At 38.7% G+C, this 25,659-nt stretch overlaps 3 protein-coding genes and 1 long non-coding RNA gene across 5 annotated transcripts; 2 read left to right on the top strand and 2 right to left on the bottom strand.

Annotated features, from left to right (window-relative positions):
- The first annotated feature begins 394 nt into the window (after positions 1–394).
- LOC103406018 (uncharacterized) lies at positions 395–994 on the top strand. Its single transcript, XM_008345047.2, has one exon. It carries the CDS (start codon positions 395–397, stop codon positions 992–994), a length of 600 nt encoding a protein of 199 aa, XP_008343269.2.
- A 1,418-nt stretch (positions 995–2,412) lies between these two features.
- LOC103405903 (pentatricopeptide repeat-containing protein At5g66520-like) lies at positions 2,413–4,873 on the bottom strand. The gene is made up of 2 exons (XM_070817715.1): positions 4,699–4,873; positions 2,413–4,619 (listed from the first exon to the last, which is right to left on the bottom strand). The coding sequence occupies exon 2, from the start codon at positions 4,591–4,593 to the stop codon at positions 3,013–3,015; it is 1,581 nt and encodes a 526-aa protein (XP_070673816.1). The 5' UTR covers positions 4,594–4,619; positions 4,699–4,873; the 3' UTR covers positions 2,413–3,012.
- Positions 4,874–9,314: 4,441 nt separating this feature from the next.
- LOC103405902 (auxin response factor 8) lies at positions 9,315–19,671 on the bottom strand. 2 transcript variants are annotated; one of them, XM_008344932.4, is made up of 14 exons: positions 19,092–19,646; positions 18,694–18,923; positions 18,508–18,564; positions 18,242–18,397; positions 18,051–18,135; positions 14,947–15,037; positions 14,698–14,862; positions 14,498–14,620; positions 13,949–14,024; positions 12,373–12,520; positions 10,830–11,502; positions 10,502–10,667; positions 10,214–10,404; positions 9,315–9,737 (listed from the first exon to the last, which is right to left on the bottom strand). In XM_008344932.4, exons 1-14 carry the CDS (start codon positions 19,132–19,134, stop codon positions 9,560–9,562), a joined length of 2,382 nt encoding a protein of 793 aa, XP_008343154.1. In that variant the 5' UTR covers positions 19,135–19,646; the 3' UTR covers positions 9,315–9,559. The 2 variants fall into 2 exon arrangements, with proteins under 2 accessions (XP_008343154.1, XP_008343153.2); XM_008344931.4 differs by having other exon boundaries at positions 10,502–11,502; positions 19,092–19,671.
- Positions 19,672–21,367: 1,696 nt separating this feature from the next.
- LOC139193825 (uncharacterized) lies at positions 21,368–22,856 on the top strand. The gene is made up of 2 exons (XR_011578321.1): positions 21,368–21,562; positions 22,354–22,856. It is a non-coding gene; the product is annotated as an uncharacterized lncRNA (long non-coding RNA).
- The last annotated feature ends 2,803 nt before the right edge of the window (positions 22,857–25,659 follow it).

The following is a 25,659-nucleotide window of genomic DNA, read 5'->3' as shown; positions in this document are numbered from 1 at the left end:
TATTTTAAACATTATCAAATCTCTTCTTAAAATTTTGAGGAAATTCACTCAAAACTTTACATAAAAACTTTAAAAATTATTAAACTTTATCAAAATTCATAAATCTATTCTATTCCCTTAAAATCTGAATTGAGTACACCTCTAATTGAAAAAATTCAAATCTAAACCTAATATGAAAAATCACTAAATTACATAGAAATTCTAAACCAAATCTAACAACGATGAATTACAATTCTAATACGATGTTGTAATTATTTAGAGTTTTTGAGGGTAATATAAGTAGATGATTTGGGGCCTGGAACTTGCTTAAAACCCTAAATTGCCAATTGAAACGAGAAAGAAGAGAAGACTGAGAGAACGAGAGGCTCCCCGTCTTCCTTTGTGCTAGTAATCCATGGCGTCAACGAGTCAACGATCCCTCCTCCTCCTCATCGCCCTCCTCTCCCTCTTCGCAATCTCCGCCACCGCATCAAGGCCCTGTAAAACCCTCTTCGTTTCCTCCTACTCCTTCTCCCTCCGCCGCCTCCCCTCCTCCTCTTCCTCCTCCGGCTTCGTCACCATCGTCACCGAGATCAGCCAGATCCGCCCCGTCCACCTCCACCCCGCCCGCTTCGACGACGGCTTCGTCCCACACCCTCACCACGACGCCGCCAGCGAGAAGCGAACTCAGACGGCGCCGCTCTTTCCCGTTATAGGAACGGACTCGGGGTCTTCCTCCTACGACCTCAGCTCCCTCCGCGATCGCACCAAGGACATCCTGAGCGTCGTCGTTTCGCTACTCTTTGGCGTCGGCTGCGGCGCTCTCACCGCCGCCATCCTGTTCCTGGCTTGGTCCGTTTTCATCAGTCGCCACGACGGCGGCTCCAGCTCTTCCGATGACGATTTTGAAGACTTTAGCCCTAAGAAGATGGGTTATGTCAAGATTCCGGAGGTGACCGCTGACTCCGTTTCCCCACCACCGTCTACAGTCAAGGAAGCTGCCGCCGCCGTGTGAATATCATGATGATGATGACGGCAAATTGGTAATTCTATAAATATCTTATAATTAAACAAAAATGTTTCCCTTGGACGATGAGAACTTTGTGACTGTGTGGTGGGTTGGCGATCAAATAAGCTTAAATCGTACGCCGTGGTCTGTATTTATCGAATTACGACTTAATTATTGTCATCTCACTCTTTATCTATATATATATAATGATACTACATTTGAAATGTTGTTGCACGTTGTTATATGCTCGAAATTATTTTTACCTTCGATTCATCGATTGATGCTGGTGGTGGATGGGAATTGGGCATGCATATCCATAATGTTGAAGATGTTGAGCATTAAACCCTTACTATTAGAACACAGCTTATTCTGGGGGGCTTTCTTAACCGTTTTTAGCCGTCTAGGGAATTGGCATTCCTCGGAAGAATTGGAGAGATGATTGGTTTTCCGCAATGTCTAAATTTCCATTTCAAACGCATGTATTGTTGGCAAAGGTGAAAGAATGTATTCCTGTTTTATTGTCTTCCTTCAGCTTCATCTTGCTTTATGACGACGCGATTGATTTTCATGGTTATTGGGGTGTCAATCTCGTCTCTTACTTGGATGGGGAGGAATAGGAGGACGAGTATAAGTGTTGGTGGGTTATCTCTATTGAATTTGATGTCCATTGGGTAGTTGCTGAGCATATTGGTGTCAAATTTGAATTTTCTTACTTTATATGGCTATGTTTGCTGTCTTTGTTTCCTATGAAAGATTACTTTATATTTGAAACATATGATCTATAGCAGGCTGGGTTATTTAGTTGTTGTTAGCACTTTGATTGGGAAGATCTGGATGAACCAGATAACATACTTCAAATTGCGCAGAATATGTTGCCACAATAGCTTTAAATTGTTTGGTTTATCAATTCGTAGGTGACAGATGAGCTTCTTAATGTGTTTGCAGAGTGAGCCTTCCGTTAGTGATAGAGAATGAACTTGGGAGTTATAGGATATGAGGCCAGCTAAATTACGGGAGGTGATGGTTCATAACCATCAACAGATTGTTAGGTCATAAGGAGATGGGTTATGGGTTGCAGGTGAGCTATAAATGGAGAGGTCGAGTTTTAACCGTTGTGAAGGCAGATGATAGTTCTAACTCTCAAAGTAGGGAATTCAGTTGTAAATCTTATTTCATTTAGCCAAATCTGCAATAAGGAGAGATTAGACCAAAGATTAATTCGAGGCTTAGAAATAACCACGATCACTTAACCAAAAACTAAAATGTTTCCATGTTCGGTGAAAAACTATAAGGTATCTGTAGTGGTATGACATTGACAACGACTCGTTGGGAGTTTGGAGGTGTTTGTTCTACTTGGACTGCAACCCGGTATATAATTAGTTGTTACTTTTGAGATCATTGTTGATTGTTGGGTAAATGTCTCGTCGTTTTAATCGGTACCTTATTTTCAGGTGATTGTAAACTGAGTTTTGAAACATGTAGACATAGCTCTAATAATCGACAATCGTGTTAGGTACCTGTTAGCTAGACTTCTTCCTGCAAGTAATCATAGTGTCCATGAGTTTCACTCTTCCAGGTGATATTTCTGATACGAATCCGTATGTGGATCTTTTGGTCTTCAATGCATGGAATTTTTGGTAACTTCAATCTTTACCCTTCATTTTGCCTAAGATTTTCAGCCGGTACTACCAAGAACCAGTATCACAATATCCCACAACTGCCTAGCTATGTAAAGTTGACATGCAGATGTTCCACAGCGGACCAATCATTCAGCATCCTAATAACCGCCCCTGCGACCTCTCACTTTGTCTGCGAATCAAGAAGAGAACTCTCTGGCTCCGAGGACAATGTCCTCGTTTCAATGGCGCAGTATTGGTTTAGTTCTTTCACGGATCTTCATCGTAGCAGTTGACAAATTTCGATTTCTCTGATTTTTGAAATTGCCTCCTACGACAACCCTAAATAGACATCCTCCATGATGAATTAGTTTGTAAAAGAGGAAACCAACTCTGCTAAAACTTGAGTTATTCAGTTAGTTTGTCATCATCCCTATCAATCCAAAAAGACTTCAAATGCTTGTCAATCGCAAGCGACACCAACGTGATTTCGTCCATGAGCACATGCGACCTGTCTCCGGCAACAAACTCAAAAACCTCGCAATTGACTTCGAGCGAGCTACATCCTGGCACCTTTCTCACCTTTTTCTCCTCCATTCCCTTCCTCAGCATTGTGACATCGTCCCACTGGTTGGCGGAGGCGTAGATGTTTGAAAGAAGAACACGCACGCCACTGTGGTCTAAGCTTTTCCCAGACAAGCGCTCGACCATTTCTTTACCTAACTCGACATCTCCATGAACCCTACAAGCATTGAGCAATGCACCCAAGACGTACGAGTCTGGTTCCATGGGCATCTCTCTCACAACTTTCTTTGCCTCTTCTAGCATACCAGCTCTTCCCAGTAAATCAACCAAACAACCATAGTGCTGGACCCCTGGCTGTATCCCGAAAATGTTACTCATACTTTCAAAGATTCGCAATCCCTCGTCCACCAAACCCATCCGACTGCAAGCACTCAACACGCATATGAATGTAACTTCATTGGGCGCAATTCCTTCATTCTGCATTCTCGCAAACAACGATATGGCGCTCTCACTTTCACCGCTATTTGCAAGCCCCGAAATCAAAGAAGTGAAAGCAAAGACATCCCTACTCGGCATCTCATTAAACACAGCATGAGCAGTTTCAACACAACCGCACTTTGTGTACATGTCGAGAAGAGCAGTGCCCAACACTCTATCTAATTTCATCCCCTTCCTGCTCACATACGCATGTATCCACCTTCCTTGATCCAGTGCACCAAGGAAAGCACAAGCAGTGAGTGCACCAACAATCCCGGCATGGTTAGGCAAAACCCCAGAAACCTGCATATCGACGAAAAGCTCCAAAGCCTCACTGAACAACCCAACTTGCACATACCCATTAATCAAAGCGCTCCACGAAACTGCATTCTTCTCAGGCATTTCATCGAACAGCTCCCGTGCAACCTCAACTTGGCCCGACTTCACGTACCCATTAATCAACGCAGTCCAGGTAACAACATCTTTATAAACGCTCATATCGAACAGTTTCCGAGCTGGGTTTATGGAATCACAAGTCACATACAAATGGATCAACCCATTCTGCACAAAATCGTACGACTCCCACCCCAACCGGATTGCATGGCAATGGAGCAACAAACCCATTGACAGATATGAGAGGTCGGCGCAAGCTCGAAGAAGAAAGGAGAAAGTGTAGTTGTTGGGCAGGAGGCCGCTTTGAATCATGTCGTTGTAGAGAGAGAGAGCTCTCGTAGACTCATTTCTCTCGGCGAAAGCTCTGATCATGACGTTCCAAATGTAGGTGGTCCGGTGTGGCATGTGGCGGAAGAGTCGAAATGCATGGCGTAAATCGCCGGAGTTCGATTCGGAACAGAAGGCGATGATCTTGGCAGCTGCGTAAGGATCGAAAAGGGTGCCGGAAACTGTGAGGTGGGATTGAGTTTGCCTGATATGCGCCATTGTGAGGCATTGGTCCAAAATTGACAGAGCTCTCCTGCTTGATTTCATGTAATACTTTCGATTTCGGAGGCAATCTGATTTCGCATAAAGTCGTTAATTAAATATTGAGAAAAGATACAAATAAAAATTTAACAAATAACCAAGAAATTCTACCATGTAAATTATTATGTTCTATGATCTGATTTTCTAATGTTTAAAGGGAACTTTGGAGGAATTGTGAACTTTGGCTCAATTGGAGTTTTGGTTTCTAAACTGAAAATTCGTGAGTATTGATCACTGAACTTGTTATGATGTAAAGCAATCATTTTTTTTTTGTCAATTCTGTTAGAACTTTTATCTATGTTTTTTCTCTCTTTAAATCCTTTATTTTGGATTGATGTTCTAATGGAGTTAGAGAAAATTATCATTTCTCTATATTAAAACAAGTTCAAGAACTAATGCTTATGGATTTTTAGTTCAATGGTCAAAACTTTAATTGAGCTAAAATTCAGTGATCACTACTCCAATTAGCTTCAATGTTAATTGTTTGCTTTCCCCTTTTAATCAGTAATGTTCACGTTTTCTCGAATTGGCTCTTAAGGACATGAATAACTAGTAAATATGTATTATACGATTCATTAAAAACATAACAAGTTATTTTGATCTAGTATCATTTCTCTTTTCAATGCTAAAAGATGTCCTAAGTTCAAAACTCTTCATCCCTCCATTGTCAGAAGACAAAACATCTTGTTCAAATTACGGTGGCGGGTTCTGAACCCCAAACCTCATGCTTTGCAAATAGTGTTATCCACCATAAGGTTATGCCTCAGTTTGTAAACTCTAACCACATGCATGGCTCTTTTATTTGACAGGCTAACGGTGCAAGACTCTACCACAGAACATTACATGTATACAGAAGTCGACAGCCGAACTCTCTTGTCCTTTTGAATTGTACGTCCCACTTTTTCTTCCATATTCTCCAAGATCTCAGGAGCACATTCCCATTCAAAAGCAGGAGCATCGCTGCCAAGTAAAAGTGCACCGTGCGATGAGCAAGGGGCCATCCCGCGCATACCCTTCTCTAGCTCCCAAAAGGCAGCAGAGCGAAGTCTTGGCCTTTGACATCGATGCTCGAACCAATGAACCTTTCTGGTTTGTATTTGAAAGGTTCTTCCCAAATACTCGGGTCCCTCGCAATCGCCCAAACATTTACCAGAGCAAAGCAATGCTTAGGAATATGATACTCGGAAACCTCACATGCCTCGTTTGTGCAACGCTGTATGACTGGGGCTGCAGGGTGGAGCCGGAAAACTTCTTTCACTGCCGCTTGAAGGTAAGGTAGATTCGCAATGTCGGTCTCTTCAACAAACCTGTCATTTCCTACCACTTGGATGATCGACTCACAAAAAGTATCCCTTTGATGATATTTCTAGGAAGGCTTTTCAATTCGTCATCTCTATCACTTCTCCATTCTAGTAACACATCTAACAAGTCCGGCTTGTCCTTCTTAATACTCTTTTGGATTCTGATTTTCCTCTCTTCCAACTTCTCGTTGATAAGTTTCTCGTAGAAAGCATCCTATCTCGGGAAAATCTTCATTGTTCTCCGTTTCAATTCTTGAGGATCTTGAATATTGGGATGAAATCAACAACAACATTGGATATGCCGAGAATTTTCGCCAGTTCCCTCATTGTCTCTTTTAGTTCTCTCCCTTCCTTTTTTGTGCAATCGAAAAGGCTCTTACTACATACAAGGTTACTCATAAGGTTGGCTAAGGAGAAGAAAGCCCACTCTCTAATGGCCACATGATTCTTTGACATTGAAGTTTAATAGAGTTGCTTCAGTACCCCCATGAACCTACTATTAAACAAAAGATTCAAGATTATTGAAGAAATGGAAAGAGTACATCCAGAACTGGAATTGGCATAAGTATTGAGCATTAGACAACCAAGACTACACTCCGTCGTCAACTGTTATTCTTTCAAGCTGCATACTTTTCCCTCGTTTAGAGGGATGGAAGAGAAGAAACCCTAGGGGTGCGTCCATGGCGATGGTGGCGGCAGGAAATATGGGATTGGGGATTTTTTGTGGGTGATGGTTGGTGGTGGGAAATATGAGATGGGGATTTTTTTTGGTTGATGTTGGTGGTGGAAGAACCCTTGCAGGGAGGAGGAAGAAGCCCAGAACTCACAGAAGGGCTCGCAGGGAGGTGAATCAAGCAGGACGAAGAGAGATGCCGTCGAAATCGAGGTTGATGAGGTGAATCAAGCAGAACGAAGCAAAGTTCCTAGCTAATCCCGTGGTTTTTGGGGGGACTCGTGAAGACCGGCTAGCATGGCTCGCAGGGACTCGTAGTCGAGGCGAGTCCCATTTATTTTAGTCCCACAACCTACCAAACGTAGGATTATAGTCCTACTTAAGGTAGTCCAAGCCAATCCCTCCTAAAGAGGTGTAACAAACGTGCCCTAGATATATAGGAAAAATTTCCATCCCTCCAATAGACCAAAGCTAAATATTAAAAACTACAATCTTGATACAAATCATTGAAAAAAAATTTGTTCTTTGAATGAAATTGGATCATGCCACTAGTACTACGGTGTTGTGGTATTTTTCTTTCACTTGTAATTACTGTTCTAAAAATCCTTACTTAGCGCCACGGTCACTGCGCCGATTAGTCCCTAGACGTTTGAAAATTAAAAAAATACACCTAGACCCTCTTAGGCGCCCTCCTAACTCGCTTAAACCCGCTCTAAATCGTGACTCTCACTTAGATAGAAAATCAATAACTCTCTTAAAGTGTAATTTATGGAGGGCTTACATAGTTACATGTGAAAATCAATTTCAATATTTAGGACTAGGAAGGAATTGAAGATCAATCTTTGCAGTTACCAGTTTATCCGAGCAGTATACATCATCGAGCAGGTAAAATTTTAGATGCGACGGACAAACCTGTTGCTTGCGATTTGGTTCAAAAGCCTTCAGGGCCTTAAGAGAGCACACCTCTTCCGCCAATATTCTTCTTAGCACTCTCCACCGCGTACCCACCGGAGAAAAAAATAACGGACACCCCTTCGTATGACATTAACCGGAAGGCCTCAGTGACGATATGGTTGCAGAAAACATCATCGTGTTGACGAAAGATCTGGCATGTCATTTCCGGTGAAGATGCCACAATGACGGGCTGTGAACCCAATTTCAGGCTAAAGAGTAGACCATTAATTTTTGATAGCTTGAATAGATCTTCATGCAGGCGAATGCTGAGGTGAGGAAGGCTCCCAAGTATCGGCCATCCAACAGGTCCCACCGGCGAGTTTTTCCAGTTCTTGTTTCTGTAACCATGGACTGGATGAGTAGTACTGCAACGTTGGTAATGCAGAGAGGGAAGGTTGCAGCTGCTGCTGCTGAAATTGAAGTAAAATGCAGGTAATCCATGGTGTTATTTCTCATCTTCTGGTTCTTCTCCGCTCTGAGTATATGTAAATTACGTATGTGCTTACAAACAAAGCATCTTTCTTTGAACAGTTGTCCGATGCATGTAACGCTTTCTGGTAGAAATTGAGGTGGTGATGACAAGTTTACAGTGCATGCAATAAAGTGCTTCTGGATAAACCAAGACAAAAACGGCGTCGCAAGCTAGAAGAAATGGAGGAAGTCATTTATAGTTTTTGATAGCAAAGATATATGTGAATTTTGTTAAGAAAGAAGCTTTCTTTTTCAATGAAAATAAAGAAGGATTAGGCAAGATTAGCTTTTCGTCAACAGTCGCGTGCGAGGCATTAACTCTATCTTGACAGAGAAAGAACCGTTGATAAGAAGAACCTGACCACATACAACTTCACCATCCTAGATAAAATCAACATAAAAGGTGTCGCCTCCATCTAATCTCAATATCCGCTACAAAATAATTCATTTGGTGGCAAAAGCAAATAATGGACGAATTGACGAACATACTCATTCATTTCCCGCAAGGTTTATCTTGCTCTCACAAAACATTCTCAAGTTTGAGAAATTACACTATACACTTCTTGACGTGTTGTGAGACCTCCATCTATTTTTCTTTTCGCAGTTGTATTTGAAGAATTGACGAACATACTCGAGGTTTAGAAGGCGTGGTAGAAAACAACGTAGAAGGTACCTCCTCCGTCTATTGTCAAATCTAAATATAAGTTTTTGACTATATGTTTTTGAAGATGCATGTCAAAAGCATTCGTCTTTTTAAAGACAATTTGCCAATTTGCACCACGATCTAGTGTTGTTTCTCAGAAAGCCAACAACATAAGCTCGGGAATCAATTTATTAATGACCACTTTGTCCCGAATCCTCAATACTCGGATGAAGACTTCACACATTGACATCGAATGAGGCACTCCTGAAATAAACCTTCAAATCGCAAGGTCGTCTCAGTTTCTCGACCCATCAAAAACTTACAAACGCCTACGCAAACTCAAAGGATCAAATTGATGAATCCTTGAGGATATTCGAGACTGCATTCGACTACAGACCTTGGTGAATTTTTTGGTACGATTTACAAGGCTCAGTACCTCGAAGCATTAACATACATGTAGCCGAGAGGCGAGGCTTCCCTGGGATGATAAGGATCTCAGAACTGCATCTTTGGCATTGGACCTTGAAGAATTGTCCAATGCGATGGCAAGAGAAGTTCAAAAAGCCAACATGCACCACGAGTCTATCTTTCTTTACCATCTTAGGAACTCCAAACGACATAAATTGGCTGCTAGAAACAGGAAAAATAAAAGGATACGATGCTACAAATCTTTAAAGTTCAAATATTTTCCAAAGTTCAAATATATTTAACCATAAAGATCTTTTTCATCAGAGCTTCATAGTCTCTGAAAGATAAGTCATACAATACCGAGGAAATGCACGCCGAAAGGGGGGGAAGAGGGGAGGGGGAATGCAGAGAGAAAAATAGATTGAGCATCATATCACATGCTAATGCATTCAACCGGAAGTTTCTCCCGTAGTAAGCGGACTAGAAGCAGAACGTGGAACGGTTTCATACAATCAACAAATTTCAATATTCAAGTGAGCCGAGAGATGGTAGCCCTGAAACAATGTCTTGACCTTCGCCACCACCGCTGTTCAACCTTTGACCTGTATTTGGGCTAAAGGATTCAACTGCTTGGTGCCCCATTTTGTGCACATCCTCAGGAGAAAGTATCTTGATATACCAAACATTGTTCACAAAAGACCTGCATATGATTTCATATACTAGTGAGACCCGCAAAAATGTCGTATTACTTGTTGCTCCTTCATATAATGTAAAAGTAAGTTAAATATACTAAGTAACTGACTAAAAGGAAACGTTCAAGAGAAGACTAAAGAAATTATTCCTTGGGGGTTAAACCACCATTTCTATATATTTCAATTAGAATGTTATGGCAAAAATTGTTTTATATCCTAAGAACTTCCCCACACATGGCCTCCCGCCACTGGAGCTGAACACGTGGCGTTCAATATAAATTAGGACTAGGAGGTTGCAGTTGAGAGAATTCAACTTAAAACCTCACTTTGATACCATGATAACATTTGCTTGTTCCCAAAGATGTAAACCACATTCCATTTTTTTCTATATGATATCCAGTAGTATAACTAGTCAAAGGATTAAATTGGTATACAGGTAATCTAATGGTAAGCAGAATGATATGTAACTGATCTGAGAACTTACTCCCATGGGTCGTCTCCAAGGAGAAGCACATCATCCTCCCTGTCAACGAATACAAGCTGCCAGCCTGATCTAAGACGATCCTCCAACTTCCCCTCAATCCCAAACATCTGTCCCAGCTCTTCTCGCAGCTCATGATAGCTGCTGAACCGGGATATGTCCAGTGAGCGGCCAACTGACCCTGACTTATAAACCTGCACTAGCAACAGAGTATCATCCGTCCAGCAATTTAAAGAAAATGAAAGCAATAACATTGAAAAAGCAAAACACCTAATTACTTTCAGCTCACACCTTGACAAATGTACAATTGTTGGGGGTCGGTGGATCAACTTGCCCTGCACTGTGCAACAACTCAGAAGAGTCTTGCATGCAACCATACAGAGATCTCTGAAGTCCCGAGTCCCCTAAAGGCATTGAAATGTCAGCATCATTTGAGGAAGTCGCAAAACTGGGCGCACTGGTTGGGAATAGAAGTCCAGAAGATTCAATATTAACACCAAACAGAGTAGGATTATGGGTATCTGAATTTAAATTCTCTTGCTCAACTGCATTGTCTTTCTCATTAAATGGTGGAAATGACATTGAGTTGGCAAAAGCATTGGCCTGTCCATGTGCATACTTTGGAGCCCAGGATTGCTGAGGTGACTGCTCAGTTGGCATTGAATGACCAGCTCTGGACATGCTCAAAAGATTTCCGCTCCCATCAGGACACAGTGTACCAAGCATGTTCTGTCTAGGAGTAGTAGATGCTGAGAACTTTGTGCTTGAATCACTTAAGTCTGTTTTCAGGAACGACGTAGATGACACATTCATTTGCTGACTCTGATGGAGTTGTTCATTTTGAACCTTGAGTGCATCCTGATAGGCGTTTTGGTGTTGCTGAGCCTGCTCATCTGTTTGATTGTTAAATTGTTGCTGGAGAAGGTGCTGAGGCATATTCTCCATTGAAACTTGTTGCTGTCCCTGCAGGATATTATGAGGGATTGACTGCTGAATTGCTTGCTGTTGTAACTGCAGCATCGGATTGTGGCTACCCGACTGCTGAACATACTGAAAAGGCTGCTGAAAGTGCATCATCTGTTGTCTTAGCTGATCTCCACTTCCTAGATTCTGCGAACCAGCAGCCAACATGGCCTGGTACTGCTGATTGTGATCATTTCCAATCAATGTCGAATCCAATCTCTGTTGCATCCATGGAAACATACCAACATTTTGAAAGTTCATGGACTGAAGACCTTGCTCTACAGCTCCCCCCCTTAGCCACATTAAGCTATTAGATTCATCTCTATTATCTGCAGTAACAATGAAGCAAAGAACAATTAATCTATTTGGACTTTCTAACGCCCATATGAAGCAAGTTTTTTTGGGTAAAGGAAACACTACATCTGCCTTTATAGTGAATTATACAGCATGCAATGAAATACCACAGGTTTTACCAAAACAATACAAATGCCACTCTCTTGACTTAAAGCATGGTAAGTGGAATTTTAAATGGGTCATACTATCTCATTGGAAAGCAAAACCTTTTGCATGTTAAGTTGAAATAAATAAAAGCAATATGTGCCATTGCCTTCTCACTCAACGCATTTAATATGAAACTGTGCGATGATGATGATACATAAAAACTCAATGATTCATATCTTAACATGAGATACTTCAGAGCATAACTAAAGGTGAGAAAGCAATGACAAACAAAAAATAGTCTTATTACAATTTTTAAGACGAGCAACTTAGGAACTCTGGTGACTTTTATAGGGTCCAAAGGGTGACCCCAAGCCAACAAGGCTCCCACTTTGCGAGGGTCAGGGGAGGAACGTCTATCGTACGCAGCCTCTACTGAATCACTTCGGCCTCAGATAGACACTAGAATGGCATGAAGTAGATCCCAGGAGAAAGCACCATAATATCACAAACACTAAACAGCTTATATCATGCATAAAGAAAAGTATTTTACTGGACCATTTTGAAATTTCAAACCTACACTTCTCCATAAAGAAATTTACTTGACCTTCATCTATATCACTTAGAATTAGCCTATCAAACATGTGTATCAAATTTAATCCATTCAATGCCAAAAGCAAAAAAAAAATTGAAAATAACATTGAATTTTTCTGAGGATAAAGGCACCAAATAATAAAACCACATTTGAACATAGGCTTTACCATGCATAGATGAGGCCCCAGGATGCCAAGGACGTTTCAGTCGAAGGGGAAACAGTGATGGGTACATGGGGAAAGTTGTCAAAGGCTCAATCTCCCATAATGATACCCTTGGTTGCCTCTCACCTGCAGTAGACTCATCCCAACCAACCTAAAGAAACAAAAGAACAAAATGTTAAGAATAAAACTTTATATAAGGCAGAAACAAAATGGCCCAAACTCGTAAAGCCTGGTAAAAATAACGGAACATGGTGACAACATACCGTAAAGAATACCATGTGTATTCTGCCCAATGGTTTGCGAGTTTTTTTAGAACAAGGTGTTTCATTTCAGGTACCAATTGGTCTAAAAATATTATTATTCAAAGTACAATTTTATATATTTAGTATAAATATGTGCCCTTTATTATAGTTAAGAGTCCTTGCACTAGGTATTACTGTATTAGCACCTGGGAGTCTATTTTCTTTAGCATTGGTAGTTTTTCTCCATTAAGTTTTCATTAAGTCAGCCACATTTTTCATTAGGTATTAATGTATTAGCACTAACGGAGGACATGACACAAAACCGAGCGCAATGGCGTTCTAGGATTCACATAGCCGACCCCACTTAGTGGGAAAAGGCTTTGTTGTTGTTGTTGTATTAATGTATTAGCACTTGCATTCATCGTGCCCAAGCCATACAAAGACTAGAGAACACAAGTCAGAGAGGCACCAATAGCAATGGAAGCCAAGGTAGGACACAACCAATGGGATGAGGAGGGTATGTGGAAAAAGAATATGAAGAAGGGTATAGGTGGTTTTCAAGGTGTGAAAATCTGAATTTCTTATTTGTCGACCTTTTCATTTCTTCTTTCAAAATTCATTTTCCACATCAAATATTTTGTCTACTATTTACCACATTGACCATTTAGTGGTGAAAGAGATGGAGACTGCTTAAGGGTCTATTTTGAGCTTTTAAGAAAGAAAAAAAAAGTGAAAACTCTAATCATAATGGGTTTTAAATACCATAATTCTTCGTAGAATTTCGTTGTGAACAATCAGAGTGGACTGCCACAGATAAATACTGGGAGATTTTGATACGTCTCAAATGCATGAGGGAGGTCCTTGTACTTTCAAGCTGAGATGAGGTTAGCACAACTTACACTTGCAAAAGAAACCATGAAAAATACCCTCTGGACTTCTGATAGAAACTTGGTTTTGATGTGCTCACTTGTGTTCGGACCAAATTTCAATAAACTAAATTTGTTTTAAGTATATCCTTGTGTGTGTGTGTGTGTGTGTGTGTGTGTGTGTGTGTGTTGGGGCATGGGGCGTTTAATAGAGTAAATACAAGAAACCAAGAAAAAAAAATTGGTCCCATAGACAGGTTGGTGTCGTCATATTACAGGCACACATATAGGAAAGTAGATGGAGATTTGTTCTTCCTATCAGAGTTCTTAATCTTTCATTAAACAGCATTAGATATATAACGTCTGATGTCTTACCTACCACACCATACAAAATTATAAATGGAGTCCAGGGCGTATAATCACAAGGAAATGCAATTGTGTAACTACAGTATACAAATAATGCATCATTACCTTGACAGATCGCCAATGAGAATTTGGCCACCGAACAGGATCCAGATCACTTATGCCAGTTATCGTACCCATGTACCTTGATAAGCCCAACATTGATCATGTTAATAGTGTGCATTTAAGTATATCAACGCAACACACATCAAGAAAAAATCAGTTGGGTGAACACTATTAAGGAACAATATATTTTCTGCTCTAAAATAGTTTATCCAGTATCGGTGGAATATACACATATGCGCCAACTAACCCTCCATACACTGCAATCCCTAAATAATACCCATGCATGTCATGATTAATTTTCCTAGCCTCGTTTAAACACATTTGAAAATTTTCTAAATATTTGATGGATGTTGGCACAATATAAAGCACTAATCTTGTTGGTGTTTCACTTCTAGAGAACCTAGTGCCAAAATCCATGTAGGTTGTTCATGCTCTAAGTTATAACCAAGCAATAAATTATACTATGGTTGCAAGAAAAACTGTACAAAAGTGATCATTAGGTTTAACAATATGAATATTGTGGTTTGACCATGAATAGAATAGCTACAATACCTTCTGACACTAGACTCTTCAGTCTCAAATAGCATCCGGAATCGCATCCCAACTGAAACACGTGTGTGAAATACTGCTTTAATGTATTTTGATAGGGGTATGACAAACTCAGATGGACTAGCCCTGGACATCATAAACATATAAGCAGATGGGTAATAAAAGCATTGCAAGGAAACAATTATCTGGAGAAAATTTGCCACCTTGGATTATAAAAAACTGTAAAACAGCTGTTAGTTGAAGCTGCATGAGCCGCAGCAGCAAGAAGTCCAATATGCATGCTATCACTTGACAAAACAGAAGATGGCATCACAGTTTGTGGTCGAGTGGCACGACGAATCCCCAAAAAAAGCTGATTCTTTTCATTCCTATTATAGGATGTACCCAGGATATCAACGCATGATTTATATGCATATAGAGAAATCACAGGAAAAGAGAGATGAAAAATATACCAAATAAAAAGAACAGAATCTCCAGCAACAAGTCTTTTGGCACTAACAAACACACTCCAGCCTGTAGTAAGAAGATGTCGTTTCGGCTGTCCTGCAAGACGAGCAAGGAATGGAACAGGTCAGTTTTCAAGAATTTCCTTAATAAGTACTAGATGACTGCCTTGCACACAAAACAGCATTATCCAGTAAGCAGTGCAGAGCATTTTTTAAAAGTAGTTTCAGCAATAAAGATTCCAGCTTGTTTAATGATTAGAAGAAAGAGAGGATGCGGAAAACTAAAGCATAGTTTATCCATAAAGGAATAACTTGAAGATATTACATTTAAAACTATCCCACTTAAAAATAACAACAAAAAAACTAATAAAACTATAGAACTATATCTCTTGATCATATCTGCATTGCTGTAACTATATATTAATCAAGGAACAAGTAACACCATTGAAATATATTACATTAAAAACTGTTCCACTTAGAAATAAGTCAAATAACAGAACAGGAAAATAAAACTATATCCCTTGATCATATATGCAATATATTCCGCTCATGTATGTCATCCTCCTTTGCCCTCCCTAACTTTAAAAAGATTTTATTTGATTTGATCTTTGATCATATTCCACTAACCCGTACCAACACCGCCATCTCAGCACTCACTTAAGAGGCAAGTTTTGAGAAAAGAGTAGCCTTCTTTATAAACAATAAAGCATAAATCTTCAAAAATCTTTAAAAAGTTTACTTTTTGACATTTGACAATGGAAGCAAAAAAGAAAAGTTATCCTGATCTTAGGCACACAAATTTATCAAGTACAATCATTTTCATTATATTTTATTTACTATAATTAATAATTAATTAGTCATTTGACCTTGTTTACAATAATCTAGGATATTTTATTGCATGAGATTTCCATATAACGAGATCTAACTGTGGGTTAAGAAAAATAAATGAACAACTATACAGGCTAAATGAAGAGTGTAAATCACCAAAAGGGTTTCAGATAGCCTAGTATTTTCATTCTAGGGTAACAAGATGGTTAGAAGTCCATTGATTCCTCAATGGATCACATTCTTTGATTTGACAATAAAAAATGTGAGTTCATCCTACTTTGCCTCTCTTTCTCCTTAATCCCTTTCTTTCCCTAAACCTCTACTCCATTTTTCTCTCTTACTCTCCAGGTTCTTCTATTCTCTCTCCACTTCCTGTTACACATTAATTTGGCGCCAAAGCATCTATCAAATCCCAAATTCATATCATTCTTTTTTGCAACCATTCTAGGCATCACCTATTCAATAAAATGTAGCCATTAGCCATTCGGATCCACCACGAATGCACATACCACTGCAGAAACTGTGTAGATTGTACATGCCACAATCTAATCATAAGTGTGGTTTCGTTCCCAAAGAATAAGAGACAGCATAAGAATCAGAGCATGTATATCCTCTGTTTCCTGGATATGCCATCTGGAGATATTGCAGCACACTCCCCCACAGACCAGTAGAAGTCTGTTGTTTGGCCTCATGCACTGAGTCCATCACGGAACTGCTCCAACAAGCAAGGGCACCACAGGTCTCAGAAAGAGCTAATCTAATCGAGCATTAGTAAAACACAGTAGTGCTTGACCAACAGCTCATCCAAGATGGATCAAAAGATGAAGAGATTTGTGTTGTCTCAGTGCGGCAAATCTAACAGGGAACCTGGCCGTGTGGAAATATGAAAACTATAGAAAGAAAAGAAAACAAACTTAAAGCCCTTGGAGTCGGCAACCAGTAGAGCTCAAAAGCTTAAGTCGTTAACAAATGGACCAGCATTGTGTATCAAGCTAACACCGGGAACAGCAGGTCAAACATATTCTTCTTTTTTATCAATCATCCATATAATTCAGCTTCATCCACATCATACAGCCAACATTAGCAGCCCTTCCCTAAATGAGCTTCGGCACGGACTACATGTTCTCTTATCAACAATAATGTTCGTTACCAATTAGTAATACCATGATATTGCTATACACTTTAAAATAATGCAATGGCCGTCTCTTAATTACTTCAGTTGATTAAACTCTGTGAATGACCACAACAGGGTAGACTAAATCTGATCAAACAACATCCCATTGACAAAAATATTGTTCCAAGATGATTCAAGTCAACTTTTGATCATAGTGGTGACTGGCGAGTCTAGTGATCCTCAACATAACCATATGAGACTGAGGGTTGATTACATCAAAGTCTCCATATTTGAGATATTGCGTCCCTCTGAAGCAGTTTTCCATGCATGCATTAATCAGAGCATTTTATCAAAATCTCTAGTTCACATTAGCGACTTGGGACTTCAATATTCAGTGTGGTCAGTGGAAGGGTTATAGAAATGATTATATACCATGCCAGGGTTATACATTTATGTGGTAAACAACATCTATCAGAATCCTTTAACGATGCCGTCAACATAAAGGATACATGACAAAAAAGTGGACTAGTCCACAGAGTGATCATATATGTATAAAACCTGCAGGCGTTATACATTAATGATTTGAACGGACAAAAGTCATAACCCAGAAGTGTAGATTAGCCCACTAAATCAGTATGTACCATGGAATTTTCTCCGGTTCGTGCAGAATACTGGAATTACAATCATTAAGGCAGCATGAGCATAATTTTAAAATTACAGTACCATCAAGAAGTGACTTGGGCATCAGCTGAACCAGGGTTTAAGTAAACAATCTTTGATGCGATTAGTTTGTAAAGCAGATCAAATCCCCCAAAACACAAGACGTGGACAACCTAATCAATCCTGTAGCTGCATGAATGATTCTAACCTAAAATTTTCTTCCATTGCATGAACAGAAGAAGAAGAGACTACAAATCTGTGCTTTCCTTGCACGAATTATGTCTGATAACAATAGTTTGATGTTGCAAATCATTAGAGGAATACAAGCAGTCAAAAACTTCCAAACTTTTCAGGTATAATTCTAACTGGCAACATATTATATTAATGAAGAAATTATTATTTTCCAGTTACCAAAAAATTATTTATTTTGCAAAATATATGGCAAAGTGTGATATAAAATCCCCTACAATGCAAAGCAAGAAAGAAATGCGCCAAGTCCAAATCATACCTCGAAAAATATGCCTAAACTTCCACTCAACATCATGGAGATCCCTAGCAATAAGTTCCTGAGCTGGTGGTTGTAGCGTAAAATCCTGTAAGACATTATAAAAATAAAAGGGTTTAAATAAAAAGCAACACTACCCAACTAGAGTCAAATAAAAGAACAGAAAGACAATAGCAGTTTGATGAGGGAAGTACAAGTGGAGGAAAAACTTTCTCAGCAGCACGACGAGGAACAGAGAAGCCACCATGTGTACTAGTATCACTTGCGGTCAATGTCTTGCAAAAGTAGTTTGTGGGTTGCTTGCTTGGAAGCCCCAACTCCATTGGAAGAAATGTTTCTTTTTGTTCTTGCTGTGTGAGGATTTGTGCAGTTTCAAACAACATTGCAACTTATTACAGTAAGATAGCAAAACTCCAACAAATTAAACAGAAAAAAAAAAAACCAAAACATAAGCATTTACCGGCGTCAAAGGCTGCAATGTCATTTGGGCATATACTTCATCTGTCTCCACATCTGCCTGAAGTTCAATGGTTAATCAATTCCAGTTCGGGTTTCAATTTTAACTTGTGTTATTTCTTCTATATGTCATAAACAAGTGAAAGTAATGCAGCTGAATCAAAATTCAAAAAAGGCAAAGGGAACCCACATGCATGGTGATATTATGGAGCTGACAGATCAACTGGGGGGGCAAGCTCGGGTAGTTTGGTAGGTGGGCATCAATTTGCTTGTTGGTAGTGGCGGCAACCTGGTCGCTGTGGCCCTGCGGAAAGTAGACCACACGAGTCCCACGTGTCGGCAGGGATACCAGAGGCCCAGCGCACGCATGCCACAGCTCCGAATTCAAGCACTTCTTTTCCACTCCTCCTCCTCCCCCTCCTATCATTTTTCAGTCCAATTTCAATTTTTTATATATGTTTTCAAAGATCACCAACAACGACAGCAACAATAATAGTAATTAATGGCAGATACTTAATAAAACTACACCTAAACTCCAGAAATATAATAAACAAAACAAAAAAATATATATAAAAATAGGGTTTTTACCTTCATGATCCTGCTGACCCAGCCCTGATGCTGAAAGCTTCATATCACTAAAGATATATAAATATTAACCTAAACCTTTCCCTAATTATATTTAAAAATTCACACATAGAAAACCCCTAATTTGCAGAACCACCCTCAACAACCCAAGAAAGAAGATGAACTCTACTGTATACTACTACTTCAAGTTACCAAATTTTTCCATCATTCTCCACAAAATTGCCATCCTTTCCTGCAATTTGAAGCCCCAAACGGAGGAAACTGGAAACCCATCCCCTCCCTCCACGGAAGCATCACGCTCTCCTCTAAGAGATCGCCATGGAAGCAGGAGCAGCAGAAGCTCAAAGCTGATTGTTGCTACTCAAAAAGCTTTTTCCTCCTCCTTTTCCGGTCTATCACTGTCCATTCGATTCAAACCCCCAAAAGCCAAAGGGAGAGAGAAAAGTAGAGAGAGAAAGAAAGAGGAAGATTTTGCTTTGAAAGTTGAAACTTACAGTGCCGAACAGAGAGGAGAGAGAGAGATAGAGAGAGAGGAGAGAGAGGGGAAAGGGAAAGAGTGGGGGTCTTTACTCTTTCCCTTCTTATAAGGGTCCCGACCGAGCTGGACCTCATACAAGGAGAGAGAGCCTAGGCGCGTTATGGGAAACCTCCGATCTGGGCCGTCCAGGGATCCGTACCTGTTAATCTCGACCGTTGAGTATGGGACTGATGTGACAGCATCCATGTGCCACCATCCCTCAGTGGTCCTTGTCAGAGTACGTACGTACTATGTTTTATTTTATTTAAAGTGTTTTACGTAATATTTTTCAAGAGAAATTCCCATTAACTTATAATTCAGTAGCGATAGCGTCATATGCAATTTGCATGTGAACTAATTCCTCTCATAAGCGCTTTTTTTATAAGTAGTAAGTACATCTAAATTTTTAATAAAAATGTAAGTAATTGTATCAACCATAGGCGTTTTTAACTATTGTCTATTGTTAGAAGTGCTTTTAGAGGTCTAAACGATTTTACTAGAACTTTCAAACCTACCCTACAATAGAACCTATTATTAAGAAAAAAACTTATTGTAAAATATGACTCATTGGATTAATATGATATAACTTACAATATATACAGGGTTTGACAAAATTTATATGTGAAAGGAATCTTAAAATACTATAATAAGAAATTGCATTTCTATTATTACGAATAAGATTCTGAATTAACTAAATCTATTATAACACTCGCTCACCCTGCAAACTGGACAAGCCTAATCCGACGGATTTGGAGCAAAAAATATCATGACGAGATTGATTGAGAGCTTTGGTAATCAAGTCAGCATAAGAAATATAATAACCCCGTTGACTAGCCAAGTGCCACTTTCACACAAACAAATTGTTAATCAAGTTCAATAAGGCGAGTGGAAGCATGATGAACAAGATTAGAATCAAGATAATGGATATTAAGGTTATCATATGATGACCAGACCCTGTCCGCACAGGACCACATCTAATAACCTTAAATGCAAAGTCTAATAAGAAATATTGTGAATCACATAAGATTCCTAACTAAACTCTACTTAGGCTTACACAAAACTGTCTTATAAAATATAATCATAACACTAACCTCTTTAAATTTATTTATTTATGTATTTGTTTATTTTTGCCAATAACCTCTTGAATTGAAAAGTACTGAAATGGTGTATCAGAAAAACAAAAAAAAAAAAGATTGATGAAATGGACCATCTACAGGGTAAAAATGCCCAGGCCTAATCCCAACACCAGCCCAACCCTCCACCCCAACCCACTCCCCATAATCCCACAGTCAAGACATTTGTCTCTATCCATATCCACTGTTTGTTTGCCCTGGATTCTTATGCAGAAGAACAACAATGGCATTTAAACCAGCCATACTGCAACACTTAAATCCTACAATCTCTTGTTGTCCGATACCACCCTTTGAATTTTCAGCCGAGGGAGAAGCCACAACCAGTGAAGGGTTTTGAATTCCATGTCAAGAGAAGAAGAATAGGAGCAAGAAGTTGGGCGGCACTGCTGGCAAAAGAAACACTTTTCACAGAAGCTGCTTCTGGGTTCGACTTGCAGCTGATAACGCCTGATCAAACGCTTGCAGAAGGAGGAAGAAATCAGAGGGCGCGCACAAGCTTTGTTGGAAGTGAAGGATCTGATGGAGTTGGAGTCATGGAGAGAATTACAGACAGCTCTAAGGAAGAGCTCGTCGTTGTTGAAGAGATTTTTACACCACAAATCCAGGGGAAACGAGACCCTAAAACTCCATAGCTGTTACAAGGTCGAATGTGTAGAAAGCCACCATGGGATCACAGAGGGAAGCTCATCAGTTCAACAAGCTAAGAAGCATGTTCTTGGGTCTTTTCTATACAGCCGTGAATTTGATGATCTGGAATTCTTGTTCCTGCATTTGTTAACGATTTTCAGGTTTCGATTTCGGGTTGACGTACTTGCACAAATGAGGTATGCTTTACTTCTTCTAGTTATTGGATACCTGATTAATTATACTGCTTATCACTCTACAAGAATTGTATTTCATTTCATGAACTTTAGTTGGGGTGGGTTTCTGGTTAATTCAGGCAATTGGAATTGCCTGACATTTACTTGTTAATGGATATCTAATCATATTTCTCTGCTTAACTGTGCAAGAATTGTATAAATTAGACTTCTTGAGGCAGTTTTCTGAACATATTTTATCAAAAACACAAAAGAAAACAAAGAAACCCAATAAGGCAAGGCACCGATGACAATTTTTACAATTTCGCACTGAGGCCACCAAGGGCACATTTCACACGGAGGCCACCAAGACCAAGGGCACTGGTCATGGACGACTTACCCCAAGACATGTTGTTTGAAATCCTTGTTCCTGTGAAATCTGTCTTGCGATGCAAAAGTGTGTGCAAGTTCTGGAATATGTTAATAGGCAGTCCTCTTCAAAAAAAAATTATTATCTCAAAAGATGCGTCTCGAAAAATTCATGTGGTTATGTATGAGTGTGGACTAGTAGTAGTAGATAATCACATGATATTTTTCAAGACATATTTTTGAGTTTTTTTTTTTTAAAAGATGACTGCCTAATTAACATGTTTCGGGGCTTGCAAACCCTATTACATCGCAAACAAATTTCACAGATAATGCTGTAAGGATTTCAAACATGTCTTGGGGTAAGTCGTCTATGACCTGTACCCTTGGTCAAGTTATCCAAAATTTCCATCATTCTCCATGAAATTACCATCCTTTTCTACAATTTGAAGCCACAAATGGAGGAAACTGGAAACCCCTCCCCTCCATCCATGGAAGCATCACGCCCTCCTCTAAAAGATCGCCATGGAAGCAGAAGAAGCAGAAGCTCAAAGCTGTATGTTGCTACTCAAAGCTTGTTTCTCCTTTTTTTGGTCTATCACTGTTCATTCGACTGAAACCCCAAAAGCCAAAGAGAGAGAAAAGTAGAGAGAGAAAGAGAGAAGAAGATTTTTCTTTGAAAGTTGAAACTCACTGTGCCGAACTGCGGAAAGAGAGGGGAAAGGGGAGGAGTGTTATGGGAAACCTCCGATCTGGGCCGTCCAGGAATTCGTACCTTTTAATCTTGACCGTTGAGTATGGGACTGATGTGACAGCATCATGTACCACCATTTATCAGTGATCCTTGTCAGAGTACGGACTGTTTTATTTTTGTTTTAAAGTGTTCACGTATTATTTTTCAAGAGAAATTCCCATGAATCTATTATTCAAATATTCATTTCATGCTATGAAGAAATTCCCATGATTGCATGTGAAAATTTTAAAATTTAACATTTTTTTAAATCATAAGAATTTCAAAATCGAAACGCATGAATTGCATGTGAAATAATTCCTCTCATAATCGCTTTTCTTTCTTGGAAGAGAATTCTCTCCGGATTCATTTTGTGAGAATTATAGGGTTTCTCACATTTTAGTCGTTCATCGTATATCGTATGGTCAGTTTTTGTCAAGTACTATTTGTGTTCAATTTTAAATAAAAAAAATCAAATGATTTTTTACCGCATAATGCACGATGAATGGGATCCCCACAATTTAGATCTGGATGGGATCCAAATCCTTCTTTCCTATTTAGGTTTGTGTTTCATGTATTCCCTCCCAAGCTTTAAAATGGTGCCGTAGCGTTTCTTGTAAGATATAAATTGCTAAGCAAGTTTCCCTTTTACCCACGCACACATTATTGACCCTTTTATTGTTGGTAATTTATTATAATTTTTTTTTAATGTTTCCCAATACACCAAGTGCAGGTCGGTCCATAGATTTTTGAGGTCCAGGACGATGCCTAAAAATGTGCTTTAACTTCATATAAGAAAATTATTTATTTTCACACGTAAGACATCGATAAAATTATACTTAGAAAAGCAGTTCAAATTCAATAATTTAGAAATACAAAAAGACTAATTTATTTTGTATCGAGAGAAGGAAGCCAAAAAACTCTGAGCTTACAAGTAGATAGACAATACCACGGTGGTCATCGTTTGCCTCGCAATTGTACCTTGTGTTACACTCAACAGGACCGGTCCATAGAATTTTGAGGCCTAAGTGACATCAAAAAATGTTCCCTAACTTCATATAAAAAAATTATTTATTTTCACAAATAAGATATTGATAAAATTTTAGAAAAGCAATTCAAACTCAATAATTTAGAAACACATAAAGACTAATTTATTTTGTATCCAAAGAAGGAAACCAAAAAACTCTGGGCTTACATATAGATAGACGATGAGTTTTGTTTTTCATCTGAACTTTTAAAGTGTTTTTGTATAAATCTTGAGGTGTTTTTTCTTATTTACTAATCTTGTCAATATGAGACTAAAAAAAAATAATGTTTTCAAGCCCTTAATTAATATGTATAAGTAATGAATGGGCACCCAATTAAACATTTTGATGACACGGCATATGATTTGTAAATTTGCTCTAAAATTTTGGTCTACATATTACTCTTTGTAGAATATTAGACTTGAATTCAAATGAATATTTAAAAAGCAATCCACATAGCTAATAGCTAGTAACTAAAAATAAATTAAAAACCAAACAAATATTCGTAAAAATTTAAAAGAATAACCACGCGCATTTCAAACTTAGGAAATCTCATTAATTTTAAACAATAAAAACTACCTCTTCATTATTTTCAAATGACAAAACCACCATTTCTAGTTAAATTTCTTTGTCATCAAACCAACTTTTATAAATTTATACTCTTATGAAAACATATATAAATATACCACCTTAATAATTTTGGTGCCCCAAATTTTTTTGGACCCTGGACAATCGCCCTACTCGCATTGGGCGTGGGCCGGCGCTAACCAAGTGTTGTAATATAAGTGGTTGAAATTTTTTTTTTAAATATCTAACCACTTGTATTATGACGATTTGTGTACTAGGCGGTGTTCCCAACACATTGAAAAATATATCATTTTACTATTTTCTTATCCTTCCTTTTTGGTTAATTATTTGCAAGTCTTTTTGCCATTTTCCCCACATTTATTATCTATAAACAAGTGAGGGAGGGGCGGAGCGAAAATACATTATCTCATTTTGTAGAAAATATATAAAATTCTTAACCATCTGAGTTACAAGTCATCTCATCGCCACATCCTTCACTATTTGAATGCCAACATGGGTCATATGGCAACTTGGACCTCTATAGAGAAATTTAATGAAAGATTAACTAGAATGAAGTAGGACCTCATATCTTTGTCGATATTTGTTCCATATTAACTTAGGGTTACCGGCCAATTCCTAAATATACCAATTTGTTATATGTAAAATGTACCCTTTTTTATATAAAATCTATTCAATTTTTTTCTAATTCATTTTTAAACTTATACGGGTACATATTTTTTCTTGATTTGAGAATGTATCCATGTCAAGTTTAATCAAAGAAATTTACACTAAAATTTTAATAAATATTGCATATATAATTATATTTTATAGATATAATACTTTGTAAAACAAATATAATTATAACTAAATCAAAGATAATATCATCTTCTTCATTACTAAGTCTAGTTGTACTTAGAAACTATATCATAAAGTCCTAAAATGTTGTAATTATCTATTTTATTGTAAGTAATTATAGAGAACTTTAAGAGAAATAAGGCTGAGCGGCCACAATTATAGGGAATTTCAAGGAAAATAAAGGTTGAATGTCACAATTATAGGGAAATTCAAAAGGAAATAAAGGTTGAGTGGATAAATTATATGGAATTGTAATGATATAAAGGCTGAGTGGAGAAATTATAGGAAATTTAAAAGCAAATAAAAGCTTAGAGAAATTATTATAGGGAATTTAAAGGAAAGTAAAGGAAGAGTTAGAGTTGGAGTTAACCTTTGTCATTTGGATTTTGGAGAGAGAAACTCTCTCTTTCTTCTTCGTTTAAACTAGAACAGTCTCTAGCATTTTAGAAACAGACATGAATTTTGAAGGGAAAAAACGCCCAAGTTGAACGCCTGGGCGCACCTCAGTCGCCTAGGCAAGCCCCGACACAGCCCTAAACCCACCCCAACAAAACAGAGGCGAAAATCCAACCGTCCAGCCT

This window comes from Malus domestica, chromosome 17 (genome assembly GCF_042453785.1).
Source record: "Malus domestica chromosome 17, GDT2T_hap1".
Taxonomy (NCBI): Eukaryota; Viridiplantae; Streptophyta; class Magnoliopsida; order Rosales; family Rosaceae; genus Malus; species Malus domestica.
This window is presented reverse-complemented; position numbering and strand designations above follow the sequence as displayed.